This window comes from Pseudophryne corroboree, chromosome 2 (assembly GCF_028390025.1).
Source record: "Pseudophryne corroboree isolate aPseCor3 chromosome 2, aPseCor3.hap2, whole genome shotgun sequence".
NCBI lineage: Eukaryota > Metazoa > Chordata > Amphibia > Anura > Myobatrachidae > Pseudophryne > Pseudophryne corroboree.
Window position 1 is genome coordinate 279,645,554 of NC_086445.1, and position 25,431 is coordinate 279,670,984.

The following is a 25,431-nucleotide window of genomic DNA, read 5'->3' on the forward strand; positions in this document are numbered from 1 at the left end:
TATAGGTCAGGGACTTTGGGGAGCCAGGGAAAAGCTATATCCATCTTCACCTATATAATAGATCCCAAAGATGGGCTGTCGTCAGGGCCGGATTAACAATGGGGCGGATGGAGCTGCAGCTCCAGGCCCCCTCTTCAAAATAGGCCCACAGGATCCCCTGCAGATGGAAACAGGAAAAAAATGTTTTCCTGATCAGTAGCCGTCTGATGTCCCGCCCCCTTGAGATAAGACACAAGCGCCGGCCAGCGTGCAAGACAGCAGCAGCCAGCAGCGGACTTGCCTGCCTGGAAGTCGGGTGACTTTCTCTGCCGAGGCCGGCTCCTGCTGCTTGCTGAATGTTAGGATTTTTTCTCTCGAAGGGGCGTGGTCACGGACCCGTGATTAGGCCACGCCCCCGACTGTGCCTGGTCTGTCTTTATGCACCCCTTTCTTCTTCTGTGTCCCGCTTGCTCAGTAACGGGGTGGGTGGGGGGCGAGCAGTGTGTGTGTGTGCATACGTATGGTGCCTGGAGGGGGTAGGCTGGCTTTGTGTGTATGGGAGGGGGGGGGGGGGGGTGCTGGGGGGAACAGGCTGTGTGTGTGTAGGGACTGGGGAGGGGAACAGGCTGTGTATGTGTAGGGACTGGGGGGGGTGAACAGAGTGTGTGGGGACTGGGGGGAACAGACTTTGTGTGTGTGTAGGGACTGGGGGGGAACAGGATGTGTGTGTGTGTAGGGACTGGGGGGAGGCAGGGTGTGTGTGTGTGTGTGTGTGTAGGGACTGGGGGGGGGGGGGACAGGCTGTGTGTGTGTGTGTGTGTGTGTGTGTGTGTAGGGCATAGGTGCCGATTCCGTGGATGCTCGGGCCCGGTAGCACCCACGGAAAATGATGAGCATCCAGTGCCGGCGCTCAGGGCTGCAGGCCCAGGGCACCGTACCGCACGGACAGCACAGCGGCAGCAGCACACTACAGCCCTGGGAGCTGCCTGTATTCCCGGATGTGGCTCCCAATCCCCACTGCCCTGGAGCAAAGGTGACGGAGAATAGGCACGGACCAGTTAACATCCTAGGTGCGGATTGGCCAAGGCTCCTCACTGGGAAGATTTTGGCATTTGGCCCCGTCCCCCTGTTTGATCACTCTCGTTAGATGGACATTTACTACCTGCCGTCGGCTCTGCACCTCCTGCTATGGGATGGGAAACTGGAGGAAAATCCTGTAAATCTTCTGGGGGTATGTCTCAGCCGTTTACTAGGTACTATGTAAGCAGTTGTGGGGTGCCATGTTGACTATGTTTATACAAATATGGGGTTTTGTTATTAATGTGTACAGTCTTTTGTTGCAAGGCATATGTGAGACCCATAGTTGTTCTTGTTTAATTTTTCATTTCAATTTACCCTCCCTCTAAGCGTCCCTCCCTCTTAGCGTCCCTGCCCTCACCCTCCCTCCAACTCCCCCTCAGCGTCCCTGCCCTCACCCTTCCTATAACTCTCCCTCAGCGTCCCTGCCCTCACCTTCCCTGTAAGTCCCCCTTCAGAGCCCCTGCCCTCAGCCTCCCTCTAACTCCCCCCTCAGCGTCCCTGCCCTCACCCTCCCTCCAACTCCCCCTCAGCGTCCCTGCACTCACCCTCCCTCCAACTCATCCTCAGCGTCCCTGCCCTCACCCTCCTTGTAACTCTCTCTCAGCGTTCCTGCCTTCACCCTCCCTGTAAGTCCCCATTCAGAGCCCCTGCCCTCAGCCTCCCTCTAACTCCCCCTCATCGTCACTGCCCTCACAGTCAGCCGAAGAGGGGGGGGGGGGGGGTGTTGATTTTGACGGGTGTTGGATGCCACGCTTCAAGGTGCTGGCGCCGCTGTTTGTCATAGTGTGATAGGCGCAGCGGCAGCCGACAGAAACAGAGCAAGGAGAGCGCCTCTCCCATCCGGCGCCTCCCTGCTTTTGCAGACCCTGCTGAGCGGCTTGCACCAGGCCTGACAGCGTGTATATATAGATAGATATAGATAGATATAGAGTGAGAGAGAGACAGAAGAAAGAATGGAAGTGTAATACCACCAGAAAAATGTATAACCTGCATCACATGCTGTAGTAAAGGCTAGGGCATGGGTCTTCAACCTGCAGCCCTCCGGGTGCTGTGAAACTACACATCCCAGCATGCCCTGCCACAGTTTTACTATTAAGGCATGCTAAAAAACTGAGGCAAGGCATGCTGGGATGTATAGTTCCACAGCAGCTGGAGGGCCGCAGGTTGAAGACCCATGGGCTAGGGTCGACCACACTTAGGTTGACCACTATTAGTAGACAGCGACTAGGTCGACACCCGAAATAGGTAGACGCGGTCATTAGGTCGACATGGAAAAAGGTCGACATGAGTTTTAATTAAAAAATTGCTATCGTTTTCTTCGTAAAGTGACCGGGAACCCCAGTTAGTGCACCGTGTCCCCTCGCATGGCTGACAAGGTGCCTCGCTCCGCTACCGCACGGGTTACTATTCCCAGTCGTAGTCCACGTGGATCGTAACATATGAAAAAGTTTTAAAAATAATTAAAAAAAAACCCTCATGTCGACCTTTATCCATGTCGACCTAGTGACCATGTCGACCGAATGCACGTCGACCTAATTACTGTCAACCTAACTGTGGCTGACGTACAGACCGGATACCGAAAGCTATGAATTATATATTCACTTAAAGTGTCAATGCTTTGATGCCGTTCTGGAACAATTTCAAGACCACCAACAATCACACAAGCCGCTCACAAAGCAGAAAGTACGGCATTTACTTGTCGGCTTGAGATCGGCTGCACTAATTATCGGCAGTCTTGAAAATGGTCCGGAAGGGGACTGAAACATTGATGCCGACATTGTGAACATGTCAATATTCTGCAGAAGCTGACATAGTCCATGCTGACATTTCAAAAATGTTGACATCATAACTTCTGACATTGGAATTGTTGACATGCTGACTGCATCCATAAATACAATACCACACTTTAGTGCACAAATCATTATACACAACACAGATGCAGTGATGCGTCGCAACCAAAATGTGCCTTTAAAATTAAAACGTGCCATACTCTGTAATCAGCAAATGTGATTCCGCGCCTCTGCTTACCTGCTACAGCACGCAGACACTAGGGGCATTTACTAAAGGTTCTAACAATGAAAGTGGTGATGTTGGCCATAGCAACCAATCAGATTCTGACTATCATTTATCTGGGATGCATTAGAGAAACGATAGACAGAATTTGAATGGTTACTATGGGCAACATCACCAATTTTCATTTTTAGAACCTTTAGTAAATGAACCACTAGGACCCAGGATGGCTTTGACTCAGGCAAAGAACAATGGTGGTCATGCCGAGTTGTTTGCTAGCTGTTTTCGGTCGCAGCGCAGCGTTAGTCAAAAAAGCAGCACTTTCTGCTCATGTGTAAGTGCCGCAATGCGCATGTGCGACGTACTTTCACAACAGCCGATGTAGTTTCACACAAGGTCTAGCGACGCTTTTCAGTCGCACTGCTGACCGCAGAGTGATTGACAGGAAGTGGGTGTTTCTGGGTGGTAACTGGGTGGTACTGACTGTTTTCGGGGAAGTGTGTGGAAAAACGCAGGCGTGTCAGATACAAACGTAGGCGTGCCCTGGGGTAACGCAGGCGTGGCTGGGCATACGCAGGGCGTTTTCGTGACGTCAAAACAGGAACTAAATAGTCTGAAGTGATCGCAAGCGCTGAGTAGGTCTGGGAGCTGCTCAGAAACTGCACAATCTTTTTTTGTTGCCGCTCTGCGATCCTTTCGTTCGCACTTCTGCTAAGCTAATATACACTCCCAGAGGGCGGCGGCTTAGCATTTGCACACGGCTGCTAAAACTGCTCAGCGAAGCGAACAACTCGGAATGAGGGCCAATGTGTGTGGCGGGCCCTGCATGAGTCACAAACCCGCTGTTGCTGGTCACAACCCCTGCGGCGGTACACAATAGGCCCTTCATAAATTTCAGCTCCAGGCCCATGTGGTCCTTAATCTGGCACTGGCTGTCGTAGATCTTTTCCAAATTGGTTTATCAGGGATTTGCACAAGTCTCCCTGCAGAATTTCCTATTACCATTGTTTATGTAATGCAATCCACATATTGTATATAAACTCTTCAGGTCAAGCACATAAGACATTGCACCCAGACAATGATTCTTTCTTGGATGTTTGTCTGCTTTTTAACCAATTATGTTTTCTTTGAAAAGTGATATATTAAGTAATGTTCATGTGACACATGAGCCTTAGATTGTTGATGCTCTCCATAAAAAAACAAACTGATTTACAATGAAGATACATAAAATGAAGGTCATCTAAGTCTCTAATAGATCAAGTGCTTGCAGATTTATTGTGTATGAATAGAAGCAAAACTGGCGTAGTTCCAGGCGTTATCTGGCATTAATCGTCTGCCTTGCACCACCCCAGACAGTGTTCCCATGCCAGCCGGTATTAATGTCCCCAACTGTGCATTTCCAGATGCTCTTCTCCTGGCTTTAAGGAGGTGTGTATGATGGTGTCACAGAGGGGCTGGTAAATGGCATTTGCACATTAGTTCACAAGTAAAAGGTTAAATGAAAATATGTGCACCTTTATAAATCCATTCCTGTATCTCTTCTAGAAGAAATGCTTAACTCCATTACTTATCATCCTATTCATCTGTAGCCTAGAAGAGCCCACAGTTACTAAGTAATGTTAATATAGATTGTACATACAACAGGACAAGATACCACTCCTCCAGCGCTTTAGGGTTTGCTTCATGATATGGTGGCTCCACTTCAAGGGCTGTTCACCCCTTTTCTCAGCTGAATTGACTTGGATGTATTATACACCAATATCACGTCAATTAGGAGCCAAAAGATAAGAGAAAAGTAAAGATAGTGTAATACTATTTTAAAAGTCACACATTTAATAAAATACATAAAATTCCACATTGCGGCATCCACAATGGAAAGCATCCAGTAAACAGCAGTATGGGCTAAAACACACTACCCGGCTTTTTCCCGTGCCGGCATTGTAATGAACAGTGTGAGGACTAGTGTCCTTACACACTGCACAGCCGGGTCTCACCACTGAAAGGTCCGGCTGCCGGGCGGGCGCCTTGCCGTCTTTGCAGCCAGTAAACCATGTGTGTGAAGGGGAGCTTTCACACACAACGGTTTTTTCCCAAGCCGTGTCTAATGCTGCGCATGCGCACAGTATCACACACGGCTCAAAGCCGTCCTGTGTGACAGACTCTGCCGGTTTTTCCGGATGGCAAAAAGCCGGACAAAGTTTGTCCGGCTTTTTGCCATCCGGGAGAAACCGGCCTGTGTTACAGCCCTATAGATGAACAATTACCGGCTGGAAGTAAGAACTGATATGCGACCAGTTCTTATAGGCAATATGCTATATCGTCATAGGCGGGATCGTCATCTTCTACACAGCGGTTGATGTACACTTGCCTGGCAGAGACAGACTGGAATATAGCAGGGACCCCGAGCTGCAGCCGGGAGGACTCTATATTTATATGCCTATAAGAACTGGAATTCAACTGAGAAAAGGGGTGGACAGCCATGAAGTGGAGCCACATATCATTAAGCAAATCCTAAAGTGCTGGTGAAGTAGTATCTTGTCCTCAGGGCCGGCGCTTCCACTAGGCAGCTTTAGGCAGCTGCCTATGAGCGCAGGGAACTTAGGGGGCGCACGCTGAGGCTGCCAGGAGCCCTTGTCATTTTGGTGGTTAGCCCCCCTCCCTGTAGCCCCCATGTAATACAGCAGCAGGACACCCGGCGGCATGGACACACTACTAGTAGCAGCGCTGCGGTGTAGTCCTGCAACGCTGCTAAATCGAGTGACAGGCAGCTGATGCTTTTTGGCCATTCCAGGACACTCTACCCTACCCAGTGTCCCGGGATTCACCACTGATTTTCTTTAAGTCACCACCTCTCTGCAGAAGCTATGCAGTGGGAGCAGAGAGGTGGTTTCCCCCTCGGCTGGTCCCGTCACCGTGTCCCTTTTCTGCCGGCCGGAGCCGCCTCCATAGACTGTTGCTTTGTGCTGTGTATTTTTAAAGGGGGCGTGGCCACATATCTGTGATTAGGCCACGCCCCCGACTTTGCCAGTTCTCCCCGCAGTCTATCTGTGGCTCTGCCTGGCCTGCCTGCTTTTTAGGAGACTGGCTCCTGTGATCAGAGCTGGAGATAACTACTGTGGTAGTGGGTGTGTGCCTCCAATATGAGTGTGTCCCAGAGTGTCAGTGTGTGTGTGTGTGTGTGTGTGTTTGTGTGTCTCAGTATCAGTGTGTTTCTCAGTATGAGTGTGTGCCTCTGCCTCAGTATGAGTGTGTGTGTGTGTGTGTGTGTGTGTGTGTGTGTGTGTGTGTGTGTGTGTGTGTGTGTGCCTCTGCTTCAGTATGTGTGTGTGCCTCAGTATGAGTGCGTGCCTCTGCCTCAGTATGTGTGTGTGTGTGTGTGTGCGCCTCTGCCTTAGTATGAGTGTCATTGTGAGTGTATGTGTGCGTCTGCCTCAATGTGTTTTTTTTACCCTGTAAAGGCCAAAGTGTTTTTTCTATTTTTTCCTGAAAGGGGCAAATGTTTTTGTTATAATTTATTCCTGTTGTGGCCAATGTCTTTTTTTTTTTGGGGGGGGGGGGGGGGGCTGGAATGGAGATTGAAGTTTTGCCTAGGGTGCCAAGAAACCTTGCGCCGGCCCTGCTTGTCCTGTTGTATTTGCATTGTTTGTGGTAGAGGTGGGAAGGACCTGTTGCTAGATTATCCAATCACCAGCCGCTGTGCGCAGTGCATTTGTTCTTACCTTTGGTCTTTAATATAGATTGTGTCTAAAGACAAATCGCAGTACTATGCACATTTGTCCTTATTCACATGTATGTCTATTTCTAAACATGTAAATTGAATGTGCTAAATTGTGTAATTTTAATTGCGGAATCTACTATTTGAAGGTTATCGAATGAGGTTAGGATCCAGTACAGATAAAAAGGACTCTGGTCGTCTGCATGTAGATTTTGCTCAAGCAAGAGATGATTTTTATGAATGGGAATGCAAGCAAAGAATGCTTGCAAGGGAAGAACGCCATCGTCGCAAGCTAGAAGTTGACCAGCTACGGCCTCCGTCCCCACCAGCAATCATGCATTATTCTGAACATGAAGCCACGGTACTCGCCGAAAAGCTAAAAGGTATGGACTAATTCAAATATTATATCCACAGATAGCTGATAAGTATGGTGTGAAGTGCACATAATAGAGTAGATGTTATAGCTTTACTTATTATTTTTTTTTCGTAATATTTTTTTTTTAAACAAATAGGGTTTTTTTCTGCAATTTTACGCTGCATTTCTTTACGCACCATTTTTCAGGCTCCAAAACTTTGAAATAATGGGGGAAATGTATCAAACCTTCTAAAGAGGAGCTGTTGCCCATAGCAACCAATAAGAATCTAGGTATCATTTAATGCAGTCTATAAAATGATAACTAGAATCTTGGTTGCTATGGGCAACGCCTGTACTTGCTTTCTTCAGAAGGTTGTCTAATTCTCCTAAATTGCCTAAATCAGACCCATAAAATTGTGAGGCTCTGCCTATACGTAATGAAGGCCACCCTTTCTTAAAGTCAAAGTTTGGGCTCTTCTGCATTAATCTGTACTAGCTGCAATTAATTTTTAGCTGGTTCTTGTCTCTTGTGTCAGTTTTATGTGTTTAATACGGCCTCCCCTTACTTTGGTTATTCAAGTAATGTTCTCCTAGCTCCTGTATATTTCTAGCTCTTCTATATTGTTTTTTCGAAATTAAACATGGTTTCCAACTTCCAATATATGCTTCCCCATATAATGTATTCTTACACTGTATTTGTGTTACACTCTGTGTGACGCTAGAGGCCTAACCCAGTGCATTATTGTAGACTTAATAACTAATTTCCCAGGTGTACATTTTCCTGCTATCTTGTAGAGAAGGGATTGATTAATTCACTGCTATTAGAATTTGGATTATATCAAATTTCGTTACTGACATTTGCTCAAGTTCTGAGATGAGACAGCAGCTACAGATGTGTCCACATGCACCTATGATCAAATGAGACCAAAGAGCAGCCCACGTACTTTGCTACATAGCCATGCCACAACACTAATCCTAAGTGTCTAGCACTATGCGCAAACACACACAAAATTGAAGAAGCAGTTTGCAGTACGGAAATCGCGCCATATCGCGCAAAGGGATAGGTGTATGAGGACAGGATGTTCTTCCTTGACCACCAAAATGTTCTTGATGATGTTTTTGTTTTTTACATTTGTTTAATTCCCTTTTTATTTTGTCTTCGCTTTTTTAATCAGTATTATATTTTGAAGGAATTGTACTTTTTTGTTTATTAAATTCCAATTTAATGACTTCTTATTGCTCTAAACAAATTCATAGCTTGTTCAGAAGAGACAGATTGCCTGTTAATCATATCTTTATGAACACTGAGGGGGAAATACTTAGTGGTTAACTAGTTGATGCAGTGTTGCGCCATTCTGTAATTAAAGTATGAACTTGTAGTGGCTTCTTCATTAAGCGGTAACAGCTACAACGGTTAGAGTGTAATACCCAGTAGTGTATTATCAGTGAGGTTGACAAAGTACTAATTAATCAGATAAATAATATCAGGATCTGGAGATGTCTGGTTATCTGACACTCTTGGTACCGACAATAAAATTGATTGTGTTGAGGTCTACACAATGTAAAATACAGGTCTGTAGGTTTGGTTGAATTTTATGGTGAAGACTCAATCTGTTTTTACTCTCTTCCAGATGACAACAAATTCTCAGAGGCTATCACTGTTCTTGTAACCTGGTTAGAGAGAGGAGAGGTGAATCGAAGGTCTGCAAACCAGTTCTACTCCATGGTACAGTCCGCGAACAGTCATATTCGACGCCTGATGAATGAGAAGGCAACACATGAAGAGACGCTGGAACAGGCCAAGGAGATTTACAAAACAGAACTCTTTGGGATTCTCACTCAATGTAAGTACCTATTTTATATCTTTTTAGAATTGCCCAGAGCAACATGGTCAACTGTGTAAATTAATGCCATACTATTTTGTTCCGTACAAAGACTGTTAGAAAATGATGTGACTGGTCCCTTATATGAACAGCAGTAGAGATGATCTACATAACTGGTGACGTTTTGCATATATTACATTTCAAAGGTGGGACAGTCTGTTTCACATTCTGTTTGTAGCAGCATACTCCTTTTCAGCAGTCTCTGTGTAATGGAGGTGCAGAATAAATAATAGGATAAACAAATTATCAAAATCCTACTTCATCACTTATTTAAATATAAGATCGTTCAAGCGATAATTATTTTAATTATATTTAAAAAGTATAAATATAACAGCCAACGTATTATAATATGTTGGCGCAAAATATGAGCATTCAAATTTGAACAGCTCTATCTGCAGAGAGCAAATCGTGTACATCTTACTTTCTCTCAGTAGGCGGTGGAGGTAGTGATATAGCATTACATCACACTTGTCTGTTAAATACACACTGTCTTATTGGTGGTTCATTCCCATAACTGGAATATGTTTGTCTGTTCAGAACTGATGCATTGGAATTTTCACTCAATCCATCCATCATAGATAGTCCATTCATATAGAAGAATTTGGGGAAATTTATTACAGCTTGGGGAGAGATAAAGTACCAACCAATAAACTTCTGTCATTTTATGCGCTGTGTTTAAAAATTACAGTTACTTTAGGAGCTGATTGGTTGGTACTTTATATCTCTCCTCTTTATCTTTCTCTAAGGTTTTATAAATCTTCCCTAGTATGTGGAAGCCGTTTTAAGTCACATAATATTGTTTTCTACTTATTTAAAAGATATATAAGTGAAATGTCCATCTTGTTATCCTTTTGCTGCCTATCATACATAAATGAGGTCAGATACTGTATTTTGTTCTGCTTGACCAAATACACCTACATAGAACAATCATTTCACTGTGCAATATCAGCCCAAACTGACCCAATCTATTTATTTAACTGCCAATTGAATTGTCATTTATATAAATCAAGTTAGCCTTAATTTAAACAGTAAAACAACACAAGAAGTATGAAATACGTATACTCATTTTCATGTGGCTTATTTTGATTATTGTGTGTATTTTAGTCATTTTTTTATGGGTTGTCTCTTACAGAAAGGTAAAGAGCTTTCGAACTAAATTCACATGGCCTTGAACGTCCTAATAGCAGAGTTTTAATTTCCCAGCTGACGTTAGATCAATATAATAATGCTGTGAATGCAATTTCTGGAGCAAGCTTTTAGATGTTCTGCTTTTACATTAATAAGACTAAAAAGCATCTGACTGGCAGTGTAAAGTAGTTTGAGGGCTCTATTGATTTATAAGTCTCTGTCTGAAGTATAAGATATCTATCACATTGCAATATATCTGTAAAAAAGCGCTTGAACATAATGGCAAATTAGATATGTGTTTCAGCTGGCTTCTGAGTATAATGTTAGGTCTTGCGCTTCAGCAAGTTTGTTTCAACTTTTTGCTTTGGTTTTTTTAGTGTAGTTTCTTCTGGACCAAATGATGAACGTATTTGTTTGTGAAGCTGATTCTTACGTTTAGTACTATTACATTAGCAAATAGGGCATTACAATTCATAATCAGGAGAGAAATATATTTGAATGATAAAATATGAAGATATGCAGAAAATTTATTTTTATTATTATTATCATTACATTTTATTTATAAGGCGCCACAAGTGTTTTGCAGCGCCGTATAAAAGGACAGTACAGGGAGACAAAACTTAACATTATATTAAATAAATAAATAACAAAAATAGAGTACAGGTAACAAAGAGCACCACAATTCTCAAAACATAATACAGCTTAGCTGTAAGTAGCGAGTGAGTGATCAACTGGTGACCATAGATAGAGATGAGCCTTTACCAGCAGGAGAAAAAGCGGGTAAAGATGGTCGCTGAGTAGGAGAGGGCTGTGAGTGAAATGTGCCGGGAAGAGGGTTTCAACAAAAGAGAAAAGAGCGCCCTGCTCTGAGGAGCTAACAATCTAGTAGGAAACGGTGACAGATAGATGACATGATGTGCAAGCAAGCGGGAGGTAGCCTGATGGTAGGATGTAAGCAAAGCAGAGATGGTCAAGGCATGAGGCACGGGGATGGAGCAGCAGCCTCAGGACTAGGTTATGCATCGGAAGGGTCCGCTTTGATGAATAGGTTGGTTTTCAGTGCCCATTTGAAGCTTTGCCAGGTCAGGGAGAGCCTAATGGAGCGGGGGAGCGCATTTCACTGAAGGGGTGCAGCACGGGCAAAATCTTGAACTCAAGCATGGAAAGCCGTGACCAGGGTAGAGGAGAGGCGACGGTCATTGGCTGACCGTAGACAGCGGGAGGGAGTATGAAGGGAGAGGAGGTTGGAGATGTAGGGAGCAGTGGAATTAGAGATGGCCTTGTATGTGAGAGTGAGGAGTTTGAAGAGGATTCTGTAGGGGAATGGGAGCCAGTGCAGATTTTGTCGAAGGTGAGTTGCAGATGTGGAGCGGCGGGACAAGAAGATAAGCCTAGCTGCGGAGTTGAGGACAGATTGGAGAGGAGCAAGTGAAGCCAGTGAGGAGAACATTGCAGTAGTTGAGCCATGAGATGACCAGTGAGTGGATGATAAGTTTATTTGCACTCTGAGAGAGAAATGGCCTGATGCGAGCAATGTTGCATAGCTGGAACCGACAGGATTGTGCCAGAGCTTGGATGTGGGGTGCAAAAGAGAGGGAGTAGTCAAGAGTGACGCCCAAGCAGTGGAGTTGGGGAATGGGGGAGATGGTGGTGGTGTTGAGTTAAATTTTGTCCATGTTGAGCTTCAGAGAGTGCTCAGCCATCCAGGAGGAGATGGCGTAGAGGCAGCTGGAAATCTGAGAGAGGAAAGAGGGGGACAGATCAGGAGAGGAGAGGTAGAGTTGTGTGTCATCAGCATAGAGGTGCTATTGAATGCCAAAGGAGTTAATGAGCGCACCCAGGAAAGAGGATGTCAGGGAGAACAGAATGGGGCCGAAGACAGAATCCTGAGAGATACCAACAGGAAGGATGGAAAAGTGTGATGCGTTGCTGTAGGCAGACACAGAAGGAGCGGTTAGTGGGGTTAAGAGGTAAACCAGTCAAGGACAGTGCTATAGAGAGGCCAATGTTTTGGAGTGTGCGGAGGAGGAGAGGTGTCAAAGGCAGCAGAGATGTCCAGAAGGATAAGCAGAGAGAAGTGGCCCCTGGATTTAGCCAAAAGCAGGTCATTGGTGACTTTTACTAGGGCAGTCTCAGTGGAGTGGAGTGGGCAAAAGCCAGATAGCAGTGGATCAAGGATGGAGTTGTCATAGCGGTAACTTGAGACTGCTGTATAGCAATCATTCAAGTAGTTTGGAGGCGATTGGGAGAAGAGAGATGGGGCGGTAGCTAGTGGGTGATGAAGGTTCAAGGTTGAGTTTTTTGAGAATGGGTGAGACCAGAGCATGTTTGAATGGTGATTGAAAGATGCCCGTAGAGAGTGATAGGTTGAAGAGATGAACAAGGTGGGAGCAGGCAGTGGGGGGAGAGGGAGCGGAGAAGACGGGAGGGGAGGGTGTCAAAGGGGCAGGTTGAGTGGGGGGAGAATAAGATGAGGGAGTGGACTTCCTTGTCTGAAGTGGGACGGAAGGAGGACAGGGTAGTACAGATGGAGGAGAAGGATGATGGGGGCAGGGGGGCAGCAGAGGGGTGACAGGAGGAGATATCGTGTTGGATTTCCTCAATTTTAGAGATGGAGGCAAAGTCAGTGGCAGTGAGAGAGGACGGGAGGAGGAGGAGGCGGGGCAGAGGAGAGTGTTGAAAGTTTTAAAGAGACTGCGACGACTGAGAAGAGATGAGTACTGGGAAAAAGGATTGCTTGGCGAGGGAAAGAGCAGAGCTGTAGGAGGAGAGAATAAACTTGAAGTGGAGGAAGTCGACCAGATAGTGAGATTTCCTCCAGAAGCGTTAAGCGGTGCGTGAACAGTTTTATAAGAAATGTGTTACTTTGGTGTGCCAGGGTTGGGGTTTAGAGCGGCAGAGGGGGACAGAGGAGAGGCGGTCCACAGAGTCGAGAGCAGAGGTTAGGGAAGTGTTATAGAAGGAGGCTTTTTAGCTACCATGTTAAACATTATTGCTTGGTATTTGTTTTATATAAAGCATTCTTGTTCTGTTAGACCTTATACACTGGTGCTGAAATAAATAGGGGTTGATTCAGTTAGAAGCAATGTACAGTACAGTACATGCGATCCTGTTAATGTACACTTGTCCCACTATATGAAAGCTGGCAACATCACCCTTCATCACCCCGTACCCCACATTGGTGCACAGGAGAATGCACAATGCAAGGCTTCCGTAAGAACGGGATTTGTGCGCAGCGGATGTGTGATGCCACATTGCTTCTGATTCAGTTTATCCCATAATATATTATAATGAAAATCTGTCCAGAAAAGGAAGCCTGTTTGTAGCACCCTTTTAAAGAACTTGTTCCACCAATACAGCTAGACAGAATCATACCTCTCCCACTCAGCTAGCACAATGACAAAGCTCTGGGGGTTGTGACTCTCACCATTGATGATTTGATTCTACACTCATCAATTCTCCCAAGGTTGACTTCTCACAAGGCTGATTTTAAATGACATGGTACTGTAGCCTTAAAACATGAGCTCCCCCCCCCCCCCCCCCACCCGTGACGATAACTCTATTCCAGAACATTGTAAGTAGGAAGGCACTGACTTTATATATCTTTGATAGAATAATGCAGTCAGTGAATATGCATCTGATGCTGATTGGTGGACAAAACAGAGTACATACAGCAGCTTACAAGAGGTGAGAACATTGTATTGATGGATGGAGTTCTCTGTTGGATAATTAGATAATGCTGGTCTTTTATTCCCTCCTTATAGTTGTTAAATCTACTGGCTAACAGTGCCATATTCTACCCCCTCCATTTTAACTAGTCCTAGATCAACATATGATCAGTCCTTTTCAGAAGATTCAGTACACTTTCCGCTAGGGTCTTGTAACTGCCCTTGTATGTTGTTGCTGATTAGAAATTATTTTCTCACATAGCAAGCTATATTTAGAATATAATCTTTCTACCCGAGACAGGCTTTGTATAACTGGTCTGAACAAGCTACCTATGAAAACAAATATTACGTACTTATTTGTAACCATGTACATCTGCTAGGTGTACATAGGTACTGAGGTCGCAACATATAAGCAAATATCTTTATTTCCAATATTAAAGTGTCAGTCTACAATCCAATAGCAGTTGTTCAATAGACCAACAAGAAAGTAATGCTCCAAGCAATACATTTGGCTTCAGTCCCAGTTATTGCAAGTACCAGAGGAATATTCATTAAGACAATGCAGCTGGATGGTGTATGCAAGTCCATGGTCTCCTCATACCATTCAGGAGAAGAGATGGAACACATATTTTAAAACTGTTCTAAAGAATTTTTAACTCTTCTCCAGTGGAATTTTTCTTTAAGCGTTAGTACCCACCACCCCTTCTAAAACTCAGAAGAGGCCGGAATAATTGTCAGCTTGTTGAACCTTAATTGCCTTTCCGTTAATGCTCTATCCATTTACAAGGTACGTTGCCAGGTGTTCCACTGTTCTTATCCATAATTATCTCTCATTCATAATGTTACAATAGAGCTTCAATAAGTTCCATTTCATTTTGAGTTTTCTATCCTGTTTAACTTTTCCTTTCTCCCTTTCCTCCCCACCATTTCCAATGGATCCACATTTTCACAATGAGACTACACATGTCTCTCCTAGTCTCTATATCATACAGCTATCAGCTTTTATTCCACAACAAACTGAATCATGTCTTAAATCCTCCCTAATTTATAAAAAAAAATGTATCTTGTCCCACTCATTGTAAAAGCCACAGTATTAATGGTACAAGATGTCCTGTTTTAATTACCAGCAAGCCAGGGCGCTGACCTAAACACTCCACAAGTGTACTTAGCAATCCGACCTACTAAACAACAATGGTTTAGCTACTTTATACAACTTGTAGTTCCCTTCTAACAAAATGAAGTACATGGCAAACAAATTTGCCAGATATATTTTCAATAGTTGGTGAATTGAACTATTAGGTGTAGGCAATAGCTGACTTATACACAACCAATTGACAAATCCAATGTCCGTTCTATGCCTCTTACACTATTGAATTACACAACAAGGTCCTTATGCTTATTAAGTGAGAATGCAAATTATGCCCAGATCCCCAATGAAATCCTCACTGCCTGTAGTCCAATATCCAGGGGCGAATTTAGGTGTCAGGCCACCCCTAGGCACAACATTATTGATCATCCCCCTATCATATCACTGCCCCTAAGCCTCCCGACTGCCAAAGCAGCACCAACCTGACCATCCCTCCTCCACCACCACAATTTACTGACCATTGCCACCTCCTCCCTCACCAGTTACAAAATTAAAAAATAAGTCGTAATGACAGAAACTAAAAAAGAATAATCTGGGCATCGGCCTAGCAGGTGCTGCTGTGCCACCCCTCCAGCAGGTGCCACCCCTAGGCACGTGCCTCACATGCCTAGTGGGAAATCCACCACTGCTAATTCCCAAAACAAGAAACCATATACTAATAGATGATTTTAAATCATACTTGCCTACCTGACCCTCTCCATGAGGGAGAAAATGCTCTGTTCCTGGACTTTCCTGGTCATGTATGATTGCCATCACCTGTGGTGAAACACCTTTCTTATCAATTAACTAGCTCACCACAGGTGATGGCAATCATACATGACCAGGAAAGTCCAGGAATAGAGCATTTTGTCCCTCATGGAGAGGGTCAGGTTGGCAAGTATGATTTAAAATCATCTATTAGTATATGGTTTCTTGTTTTGGGAATTAGCAGGTAGGCAAGTATGTGAAAGAAAAAAATCAACCACCTGCGCTCCTTGCTGAAAATCAGGCTGCTGGAATTATATGTGACTTCCACCAATCACTGAAACACAATATAAACACAGAAAAAATTCCTGGGCACTGATAAAAGGGTATAAGACACTCTGTGTTAGATGTCTATGGGTGTACCTAGTACTTGCATCGCCGAGTGTATCGACACTCTTGGGCGAGAGAGGAAGTATCTGATCCTGTCCTGAAGCTTCAGGACCTTCTCTGGAGACCGAAACAGCCGTTGACTGTGTGTATCCAGCAGTGACCCCAGGTGCACAATGCTTTGAGCTGGGACCAGCGAGGACTTCTTCCAGTTGATGAGCCACCCCTGGGCTTGGAGGAAGTTTACGGTCAGTTGCAGATGACTGAGGAGGACATCGTGGGAGTTTGCTAGAATCAGCAAGTTGTCCAGATACAGCAAGATCCTGACTCCCTGGCGATGGAGATGAGCCGTCATCACAGCCATAATCTTGGTGAAGATCCAAGGAGCCGTGGCCAGTCCAAATGACAGAGCCTGGAACTGATAGTGTAGCTTGCCAATAGCAAACCGCAGATATTGCTGATACGATATGGCAATAGGTATATGCAGGCAAGCATCCTGTATATCCAGGGATACCATATAATCTCCGGGTTCCATGGCCAGTATAATTGAGTTAATGTTTCCATACGGAACTTGGAAACTCTCACAAACTTGTTCAGTGATTTGAGGCCGGAAAGACCCATTGAGTTTCGGAACCAGAAACAAGGTCGAGTAGTATCCTCTGCCTCTCTGGGACAGAGGTACCGGCACCACCACTCCTGTATCCAGGAGGGAACACACAACCAATTGAAGAGGTTGCGCTTTTAACGGATCCGAAGGGATAACCGTGGTGAAAAACTGGCGAGCGGGACGTCACTTGAAAGAGACTGCGTACCCGCAAGAGACAACTTCTCGCATCCATGCGTCTGAAGTGGTCTTTAACCAGACCTGGGTGAATCGCAGAAGTCGGCCTCCCACCCTGGGATCCCCCAGGGGGAGGCCCGCCCCATCATACAGAAGGCTTGTCATGTTTAGAAGCAGGCTGATGGGCTGCCCAGGATTGTTTTGTCTTGGGCTTAGTGGTTTTGGAAGCATGAGATTGTCTCGGGTATGACTGACCTTTAGCTTTCCCTAGAGGTCAAAAGGAGCAAGAAGTGGTACCTCTAGCCTTCTGTGCAGAAGAAGTAGTATTAGGGAGAAAGGCAGTCTTAGCAGCCGCCAAGTCAGCCACAATTTTATTGAGGTCTTCCCCAAATAAGATGTCTCCCTTAAACGGGAGTACCTTCAAGGTTTTTTTGGAGTCCAGGTCCACCTTCCATGACCTCAACCACAGAATACGGCGAGCCAGGATGGACGTAGTCGACGCCTTGACTGCCAACACACCTGCCTCAGAGGACGCCTCCTGAATGTAATAGGCAGCGGTAGTAATATGAGACAGGTATTGTCTGGCATTGTCAGATATATCCTGGGGCAACTCATCCTCTAATGCCTGAACCCATGCTTCAATTCCTTTTGCATCCCATGATGCTGCTATAGTGGGAATATGTACAGCACCTGTAAGGGAGTAAATAGACTTCAGGCATCCCTCCACACACTTATCTGTCGGTTCGTTCAGTGAGGTGACAGTGGTGACAGGCAGAGTAGATGACACCACCAGACGGGTGACATGGGAATCCACCAGCGATGAATGTTCCCACTTGTTACACAACTCTGTAGGGAGAGGATAGCGAGCTACCATCCATTTAGACAAGGAGAATTTCTTCACTGGAGTAATCCAGGGTTCTTGTCGTATGTCCATCAAATGGTCAGAATGCAGTAATAATGTTTCTCTAACGTCCTAGTGGATGCTGGGAACTCCGTAAGGACCATGGGGAATAGCGGGCTCCGAAGGAGGCTGGGCACTCTAGAAAGATCTTAGACTACCTGGTGTGCACTGGCTCCTCCCACTATGACCCTCCTCCAAGCCTCAGTTAGATTTCGTGCCCGGCCGAGGTTGGATGCACACTAGGGGCTCTCCTGAGCTCTTAGAAAGTTATAGTCTTAGAATTTTTTTTTTTTCAGTGAGACCTGCTGGCAACAGGCTCACTGCAGCGAGGGACTAAGGGGAGAAGAAGCGAACTCGCCTGCTTGCAGCCGGATTGGGCTTCTTAGGCTACTGGACACCATTAGCTCCAGAGGGATCGACCGCAGGCCCAGCCTTGATGTTCGGTCCCGGAGCCGCGCCGCCGTCCCCCTTACAGAGCCAGAAGCAGGAAGATGGTCCGGAAAATCGGCGGCATGAAGACATCCTGTCTTCACCAAGGTAGCGCACAGCACTGCAGCTGTGCGCCATTGCTCCTCATACACACTTCACACTCCGGTCACTGAGGGTGCAGAGCGCTGGGGGGGGGCGCTCTGAGGCAGCAATAAAAACACCTTGGCTGGCTAAAATACCTCAATATATAGCCCCTGGGGCTATATATGAGGTAAATACCCCTGCCAGAATCCCAAAATAAGCGGGAGAATAGGCCGCGAAAAAGGGGCGGAGCCTATCTCCTCAGCACACTGGCGCCATTTTTCCCTCACAGCTCGGCTGGAAGGAAGCTCCCTGGCTCTTCCCTGCATTTCTACAATACAGTAAGAGGGAAAAAGAGAGGGGGGGCACTAAATTGGCACTGTATACAGTATAAGCAGCTATTAGGGACATAACTCAGTTAGTCCCTGTATATATATAGCGCTCTGGTGTGTGCTGGCATACTCTTACTCTGTCCCCCCAAAGGGCTTTTGTGGGTCCTGTCCTCTATTTGAGCATTCCCTGTGTGTGTGGAGTGTGTCGGTACGGCTGTGTCGACATGTTTGAGGAGGATAATGATGTGGAGGGGGAGCAGATGCCTTTAGCAGAGATGTCACCCCCTGCGGGGCAGACACCGGAGTGGATGGTATTATGGCAAGAAATGAGTGCACGTATAGACTCCTTACATAAAAAATTTGACGACATGCCGACTGTGGGACAGCCGAGTCTTCAGCTCGTGCCGGTCCAAGGGTCTCAAAAGTCATCAGGGGCTCTAAAACGCCCGTTATCTCAGGTGGCACAAGTAGATGTCGACACGGATACTGACGCCAGTGTCGACGACGATGAGTCAAATTTAATGCCCGTTAAGGCCATTCGCTGCATGATTGAGGCAATGAAAGAGGTGTTAAATATTTCTGATTTACATCCAGGTACCACAAAAAAGGGTATTATGTTTGGGGAGAAAAAACTACCTGTAGTTTTTCCCCCGTCAGATGAATTAAATGAAGTGTGTGAAGAAGCGTGGGCTTCCCCTGATAAGAAATTGGTGATTCCTAAGAAATTACTAATGGCGTTCCCTTTCCCGCCAGAGGATAGGTTACGTTGGGAAACACCCCCGAGGGTGGATAAAGCGCTCACACGTTTGTCAAAAAAGGTGGCACTACCGTCCCAGGATACGGCCGCCCTTAAGGAACCTGCTGATAGAAGGCAGGAGGCGATCCTGAAGTCTGTATATACACACTCAGGCATTATACTCAGACCAGCAATTGCGTCAGCTTGGATGTGCAGTGCTGCCGCTGCATGGTCAGATAACCTGTCAGAAAATATTGACACACTAGACAGAGACACGATCCTGTTAACAATTGACCATATCAAAGACTCAGTCTTATACATGAGAGATGCACAGAGGGAAATCTGCCGGCTGGCATCTAAAGTAAGTGCACTATCTATCTCTGCTAGGAGATGCTTATGGACTCGCCAGTGGACTGGAGATGCAGATTCCAAAAGGCACATGGAAGTTTTGCCTTATAAAGGGGAGGAATTATTTGGGGATGGTCTCTCCGACCTAGTTTCCACAGCAACGTCTGGGAAGTCAGCATTTTTACCCCATGTCCCCTCACAGCCTAAGAAGGCGCCATTTTATCAGGTTCAGTCCTTTCGATCCCAGAAAAATAAGCGGGGAAAAGGAGGGTCTTTTCTGTCTAGAGGCAGAGGCAGGGGAAAAAGGCTGCAGCAAACAGCAGGTTCCCAGGAACAAAAGTCCTCCCCCGCTTCCTCTTCCAAGTCCGCCGCATGACGGTGGGGCTTCACAAGCGGAGCCAGGTACGGTGGGGGCCCGCCTCAGGAATTTCAGCGATCAGTGGGTTCGCTCACAGGTAGATCCCTGGATCCTTCAAATAGTATCTCAGGGATACAGGCTGGAATTCGAGGCGATTCCACCCCGCCGTTTCCTAAAATCCGCCTTGCCGATTGCTCCCTCAGACAGGGAGGCAGTGCTAGCGGCAATTCACAAGCTGTATTCCCAGCAGGTGATAATCAAGGTACCCCTACTTCAACAAGGCCGGGGTTACTATTCCACACTATTTGTGGTACCGAAACCGGACGGTTCGGTGAGACCCATTCTAAATTTGAAGTCCTTGAACACATACATAAAAAAATTCAAGTTCCAGATGGAATCGCTCAGGGCGGTTATTGCAAGCCTGGACGAGGGGGATTACATGGTATCCCTGGACATCAAGGATGCTTACCTGCATGTCCCCATTTACAATTCTCACCAGGAGTACCTCAGATTTGTGGTACAGGATTGCCATTACCAATTCCAGACGCTGCCGTTTGGACTCTCCACGGCACCGAGGGTATTTACCAAGGTTATGGCGGAAATGATGATACTCCTTCGAAAAAAGGGAGTTTTAATTATCCCATACTTGGACGATCTCCTAATAAAGGCACGATCCAAGGAACAGTTGTTAGTGGGAGTAGCACTATCTCAGGAAGTGCTGAGCCAGCACGGTTGGATTCTGAATATCCCAAAGTCACAGCTGGTCCCCACGACACGTCTAATGTTCCTGGGAATGATTCTGGACACGGCCCAGAAAAAAGTGTTTCTCCCGGAGGAGAAAGCCAGGGAGTTGTCTTCTCTAGTCAGAGACCTCCTAAAACCAAAACAGGTATCGGTGCATCACTGCACGCGGGTCCTGGGAAAGATGGTAGCTTCTTACGAAGCAATTCCATTCGGCAGGTTCCATGCCAGAATCTTTCAGTGGAACCTGTTGGACAAGTGGTCCGGATCGCATCTTCAGATGCATCGTTTAATAACCCTGTCTCCACGAACCAGGGTGTCTCTTCTGTGGTGGCTGAACAGTGCTCATCTTCTGGAGGGCCGCAGATTCGGCATACAGGACTGGGTCCTGGTGACCACGGATGCCAGCCTACGGGGCTGGGGGGCAGTCACAAAGGGAAGAAATTTCCAGGGACTATGGTCAAGTCAGGAGACTGCCCTTCACATAAATATTCTGGAACTAAGGGCCATTTACAATGCCCTAAGTCAAGCAAAATCCCTGCTTCTACACCAGCCGGTGCTGATCCAGTCAGACAACATCACGGCAGTCGCCCATGTGAATCGACAAGGCGGCACAAGAAGCAGGACAGCGATGGCAGAAGCCACAAAAATTCTCCGATGGGCGGAGAATCATGTACTAGCACTGTCAGCAGTGTTCATCCCGGGAGTGGACAACTGGGAAGCAGACTTTCTCAGCAGGCACGACCTCCACCCGGGAGAGTGGGGACTTCATCCAGAAGTCTTCAAAATGATTGTAAATCAATGGGGTCGTCCACAGGTGGACATGATGGCGTCCCGCATAAACAAAAAACTAGAGAAGTATTGCGCCAGGTCAAGAGACCCTCAGGCGATAGCGGTGGACGCCCTAGTGACACCGTGGGTGTACCGGTCAGTATATTGTTCCCTCCTCTACCTCTCATACCAAAGGTACTGAGAATAATAAGAAAGCGAGGAGTAAACACAATTCTCGTGGTTCCGGATTGGCCAAGAAGAGCGTGGTACCCGGAACTTCAAGAGATGATCTCAGAGGACCCTTGGTCCCTGCCGCTCAGACAGGACCTGCTACAGCAGGGCCCCTGCCTGTTCCAAGACTTACCGCGGCTGCGTTTGACGGCATGGCGGTTGAACGCCGGATCCTGAAGGAAAAGGGCATTCCGGAGGAAGTCATTCCTACGCTTATTAAAGCCAGGAAAGATGTTACGGCAAAACATTATCACCGCATATGGCGGAAATATGTTGCATGGTGCGAGGCCAAAAAGGCCCCAACAGAGGAATTTCAACTGGGTCGATTTCTACATTTCCTGCAAGCAGGAGTGAATATGGGCCTAAAACTAGGCTCCATTAAAGTACAGATCTCGGCTCTGTCGATTTTCTTTCAAAAGGAACTAGCTTCAGTACCTGAAGTTCAGACATTTGTGAAAGGAGTGCTGCATATTCAGCCCCCATTTGTGCCTCCTGTGGCACCGTGGGATCTCAACGTGATGTTGAATTTCTTGAAATCACATTGGTTTGAGCCACTAAAAACCGTGGATCTGAAATATCTCACGTGGAAAGTGGTCATGTTATTGGCCTTGGCATCAGCCAGGCGAGTGTCAGAATTGGCGGCTTTATCATGTAAAAGCCCTTATCTGATTTTTCATATGGATAGGGCAGAATTGAGGACTCGTCCCCAGTTTCTCCCTAAGGTGGTGTCAGCGTTTCACCTGAACCAGCCTATTGTGGTGCCTGCGGCTACTAAGGATTTGGAGGACTCCAAGTTGCTAGACGTTGTCAGGGCCCTGCAAATATATGTTTCCAGGACGGCTGGAGTCAGAAAATCTGACTCGCTGTTTATCCTATATGCACCCAACAAGCTGGGTGCTCCTGCTTCTAAGCAGACTATTGCTCGTTGGATTTGTAGTACAATTCAGCTTGCACATACTGTGGCAGGCCTGCCACAGCCTAAATCTGTCAATGCCCATTCCACAAGGAAGGTGGGCTCATCTTGGGCGGCTGCCCGAGGGGTCTCGGCTTTACAACTTTGCCGAGCAGCTACTTGGTCAGGGGCAAACACGTTTGCAAAATTCTATAAATTTGATACCCTGGCTGAGGAGGACCTGGAGTTCTCTCATTCGGTGCTGCAGAGTCATCCGCACTCTCCCGCCCGTTTGGGAGCTTTGGTATAATCCCCATGGTCCTTACGGAGTTCCCAGCATCCACTAGGACGTTAGAGAAAATAAGAATTTACTCACCGGTAATTCTGTTTCTCGTAGTCCGTAGTGGATGCTGGGCGCCCATCCCAAGTGCGGTCTATCTGCAATACTTGTACATAGTTATTGTTAACTAAATCGGGTTATTGTTGAGCCGTCTGTTGAGAGGCTCTATCGTTTCATACTGTTAACTGGGTTTCATATCACGAGTTGTTCGGTGTGATTGGTGTGGCTGGTATGAGTCTTACCCGGGATTCAAAATCCTTCCTTATTGTGTACGCTCGTCCGGGCACAGTACCTAACTGAGGCTTGGAGGAGGGTCATAGTGGGAGGAGCCAGTGCACACCAGGTAGTCTAAGATCTTTCTAGAGTGCCCAGCCTCCTTCGGAGCCCGCTATTCCCCATGGTCCTTACGGAGTTCCCAGCATCCACTACGGACTACGAGAAACAGAATTACCGGTGAGTAAATTCTTATTTTTAGTTACTTTCTGACGCTTAAACTTATCATGTTTTTTTAGACACTGTAGTGGAATCATCATCATCATCTGATATTTGCAGTATCTGCTTAATAGCAATCACTATGTCAGGGACATCAACCTGAGTTGTAGATTCCTCGTCAGAAGCAGCTGTGTCAGTGTCTGACGGGAGAGTGTGCTCCCTGTCCTCATCAGAAGAATCTTCAGAGAGATTAGTGGATTGTGAGGAGGAAGTGGCCTGCTTAGATGACCCTATGACATGAGAGTGGCTTGGGGCAGTCTTATGTCTAACCAAAGATTGATTCAATTTCTGCAACTGGGTAGACAAATTATCCACCCAAGGCGGATTTACCATAGGGACAGTATGTGACTGTAATGGTACAGGAGGCACCAGCATTTTTAACATAGTTGAGAATGCCTCCCAAGTAGGCTCCTGATTGGTTACAGGAACTGCGGACTGATTGGGAGATGTATGGCACATAGTACACAGACCATCAAACAAAACTTCCCCCTCAAGCAAATCCTTGGCGCATGCACTGCATGATGCAGGAGCGTTCTCGGATTTCCCGCCCTTTGTGTTAGACATTTTCAGTAAATGCAACAATAGAGCGTATTAGTACGATACAGCCAAAGTACAATACCTGCGAATAAGTTCCCTAGTATGTGACCGCGGACACAGTACACAACACTAGCAAATAATTCCGGTATCATGCGACTGAGTCCCCAGTACACAACACCAGCGATTAAATCCGGTATTATGTGACTGAGTACACAATAGAATACCTTAATCGGTAAATACTGTGAAGCACTGTATATGAAACCCTGACGCACCTAGTCCTTTAGGGTACAGAATACAGTGATAGACTAAGCTGGGATACACCGAAAGTGAAATCCACACAGCAGATACAGGCACACACAGTCACAGTGACAATGCAGATAATTATTTTAGTAAGACAATAAAACTGCACTGGACTAGTATATGTGTATGTGTGTATATGTATGTATGTATATATATATATATATATATATATATATATATATATTTATAAAACAAAGCGCGGTCTTAGACCGGATGTATATATCAGAATACTCGTACAATATATTCTGGCACAGGTACACTTGTTTTTAACTAACGCTGTCTTTATATTGACATGTAGAATACTTAAGTGTCTGTAAAATCACAGCGCTGATGTACAGGCAGATTTACAGGGGAGACCTTGCCCTGCAGTCCCGGAGACCAGTCGCAGCTATGCTTAGAAGATGGCGCCCAGCGTCTCAGTCAGGGAGTGAGGAAGAGTGTGAGGCAGCTCGAGGGTGAGAATACCAGCAGTAGATGGCACGCAGAGCCGGGGCTACAGGTCAAGCACTGTCTCCCTTATGCTGGTCCTCACCACCTGGTACTATGGAGTCTTATTAAAGTGGGCATTAGTATACCTGACCTGTGCTCCTATGCCCTGGTGGATATAGTGGGGTCCCTGCTCGGTGACAGTGTCCACGCCAGCGTCGCAGTCCATCTCCCTAGACTGCGATAGGAACGCGATTTAATGTCAGGTCCCACCTGGGGGACCCTCTTACCTCTTCCCTTCGTAGCAGCCTAGACTACGATCGGAACGCGATTTAATGTCAGGTCCCACCTGGGGGACCCTCTTCCTCCTCCCTTCGTAGCAGCCACGTGAACCAGGAGAGCGCTGCGACCGTGTGCCCAATGCCGGAGTGTACCCGCCGCAAGTACCCGGGAACTGAGCCAGCGGGAGTATGCAACACTGCTGGGGAGGTTTCAGAGCCGCAGCACAGAATGTCACCCTGACATGAAAGTGCTTTTTCAGGGCTGCCCAGTGCAGGCACCAACTCGAAGCTGAGCTCACAGTGCCTGGAGGCGGGATTAAAGAGGAGGCCCCAATGCATCCTGGGACAGTCTAAAGCTTTAGCCTGTTGGTGCCTGGATGAAGATCCATGTCTACACCCCGATGTTTCAATATGGAAA

General features: G+C 46.4%; 1 protein-coding gene across 6 annotated transcripts in view; it reads left to right on the forward strand.

Annotated features, from left to right (window-relative positions):
• The window catches only part of ENOX1 (ecto-NOX disulfide-thiol exchanger 1), a 1,047,374-nt gene that overhangs the window by 857,944 nt on the left and 163,999 nt on the right, over positions 1-25,431 (forward strand). For all 6 annotated transcript variants that reach the window (XM_063952856.1, XM_063952852.1, XM_063952853.1 and 3 more), the window contains 2 exons: positions 6,934-7,167; positions 8,771-8,983. In XM_063952856.1, coding sequence (XP_063808926.1) covers positions 6,934-7,167; positions 8,771-8,983 — 447 coding nt within the window. The remainder of the gene's footprint in view (positions 1-6,933; positions 7,168-8,770; positions 8,984-25,431) is intronic.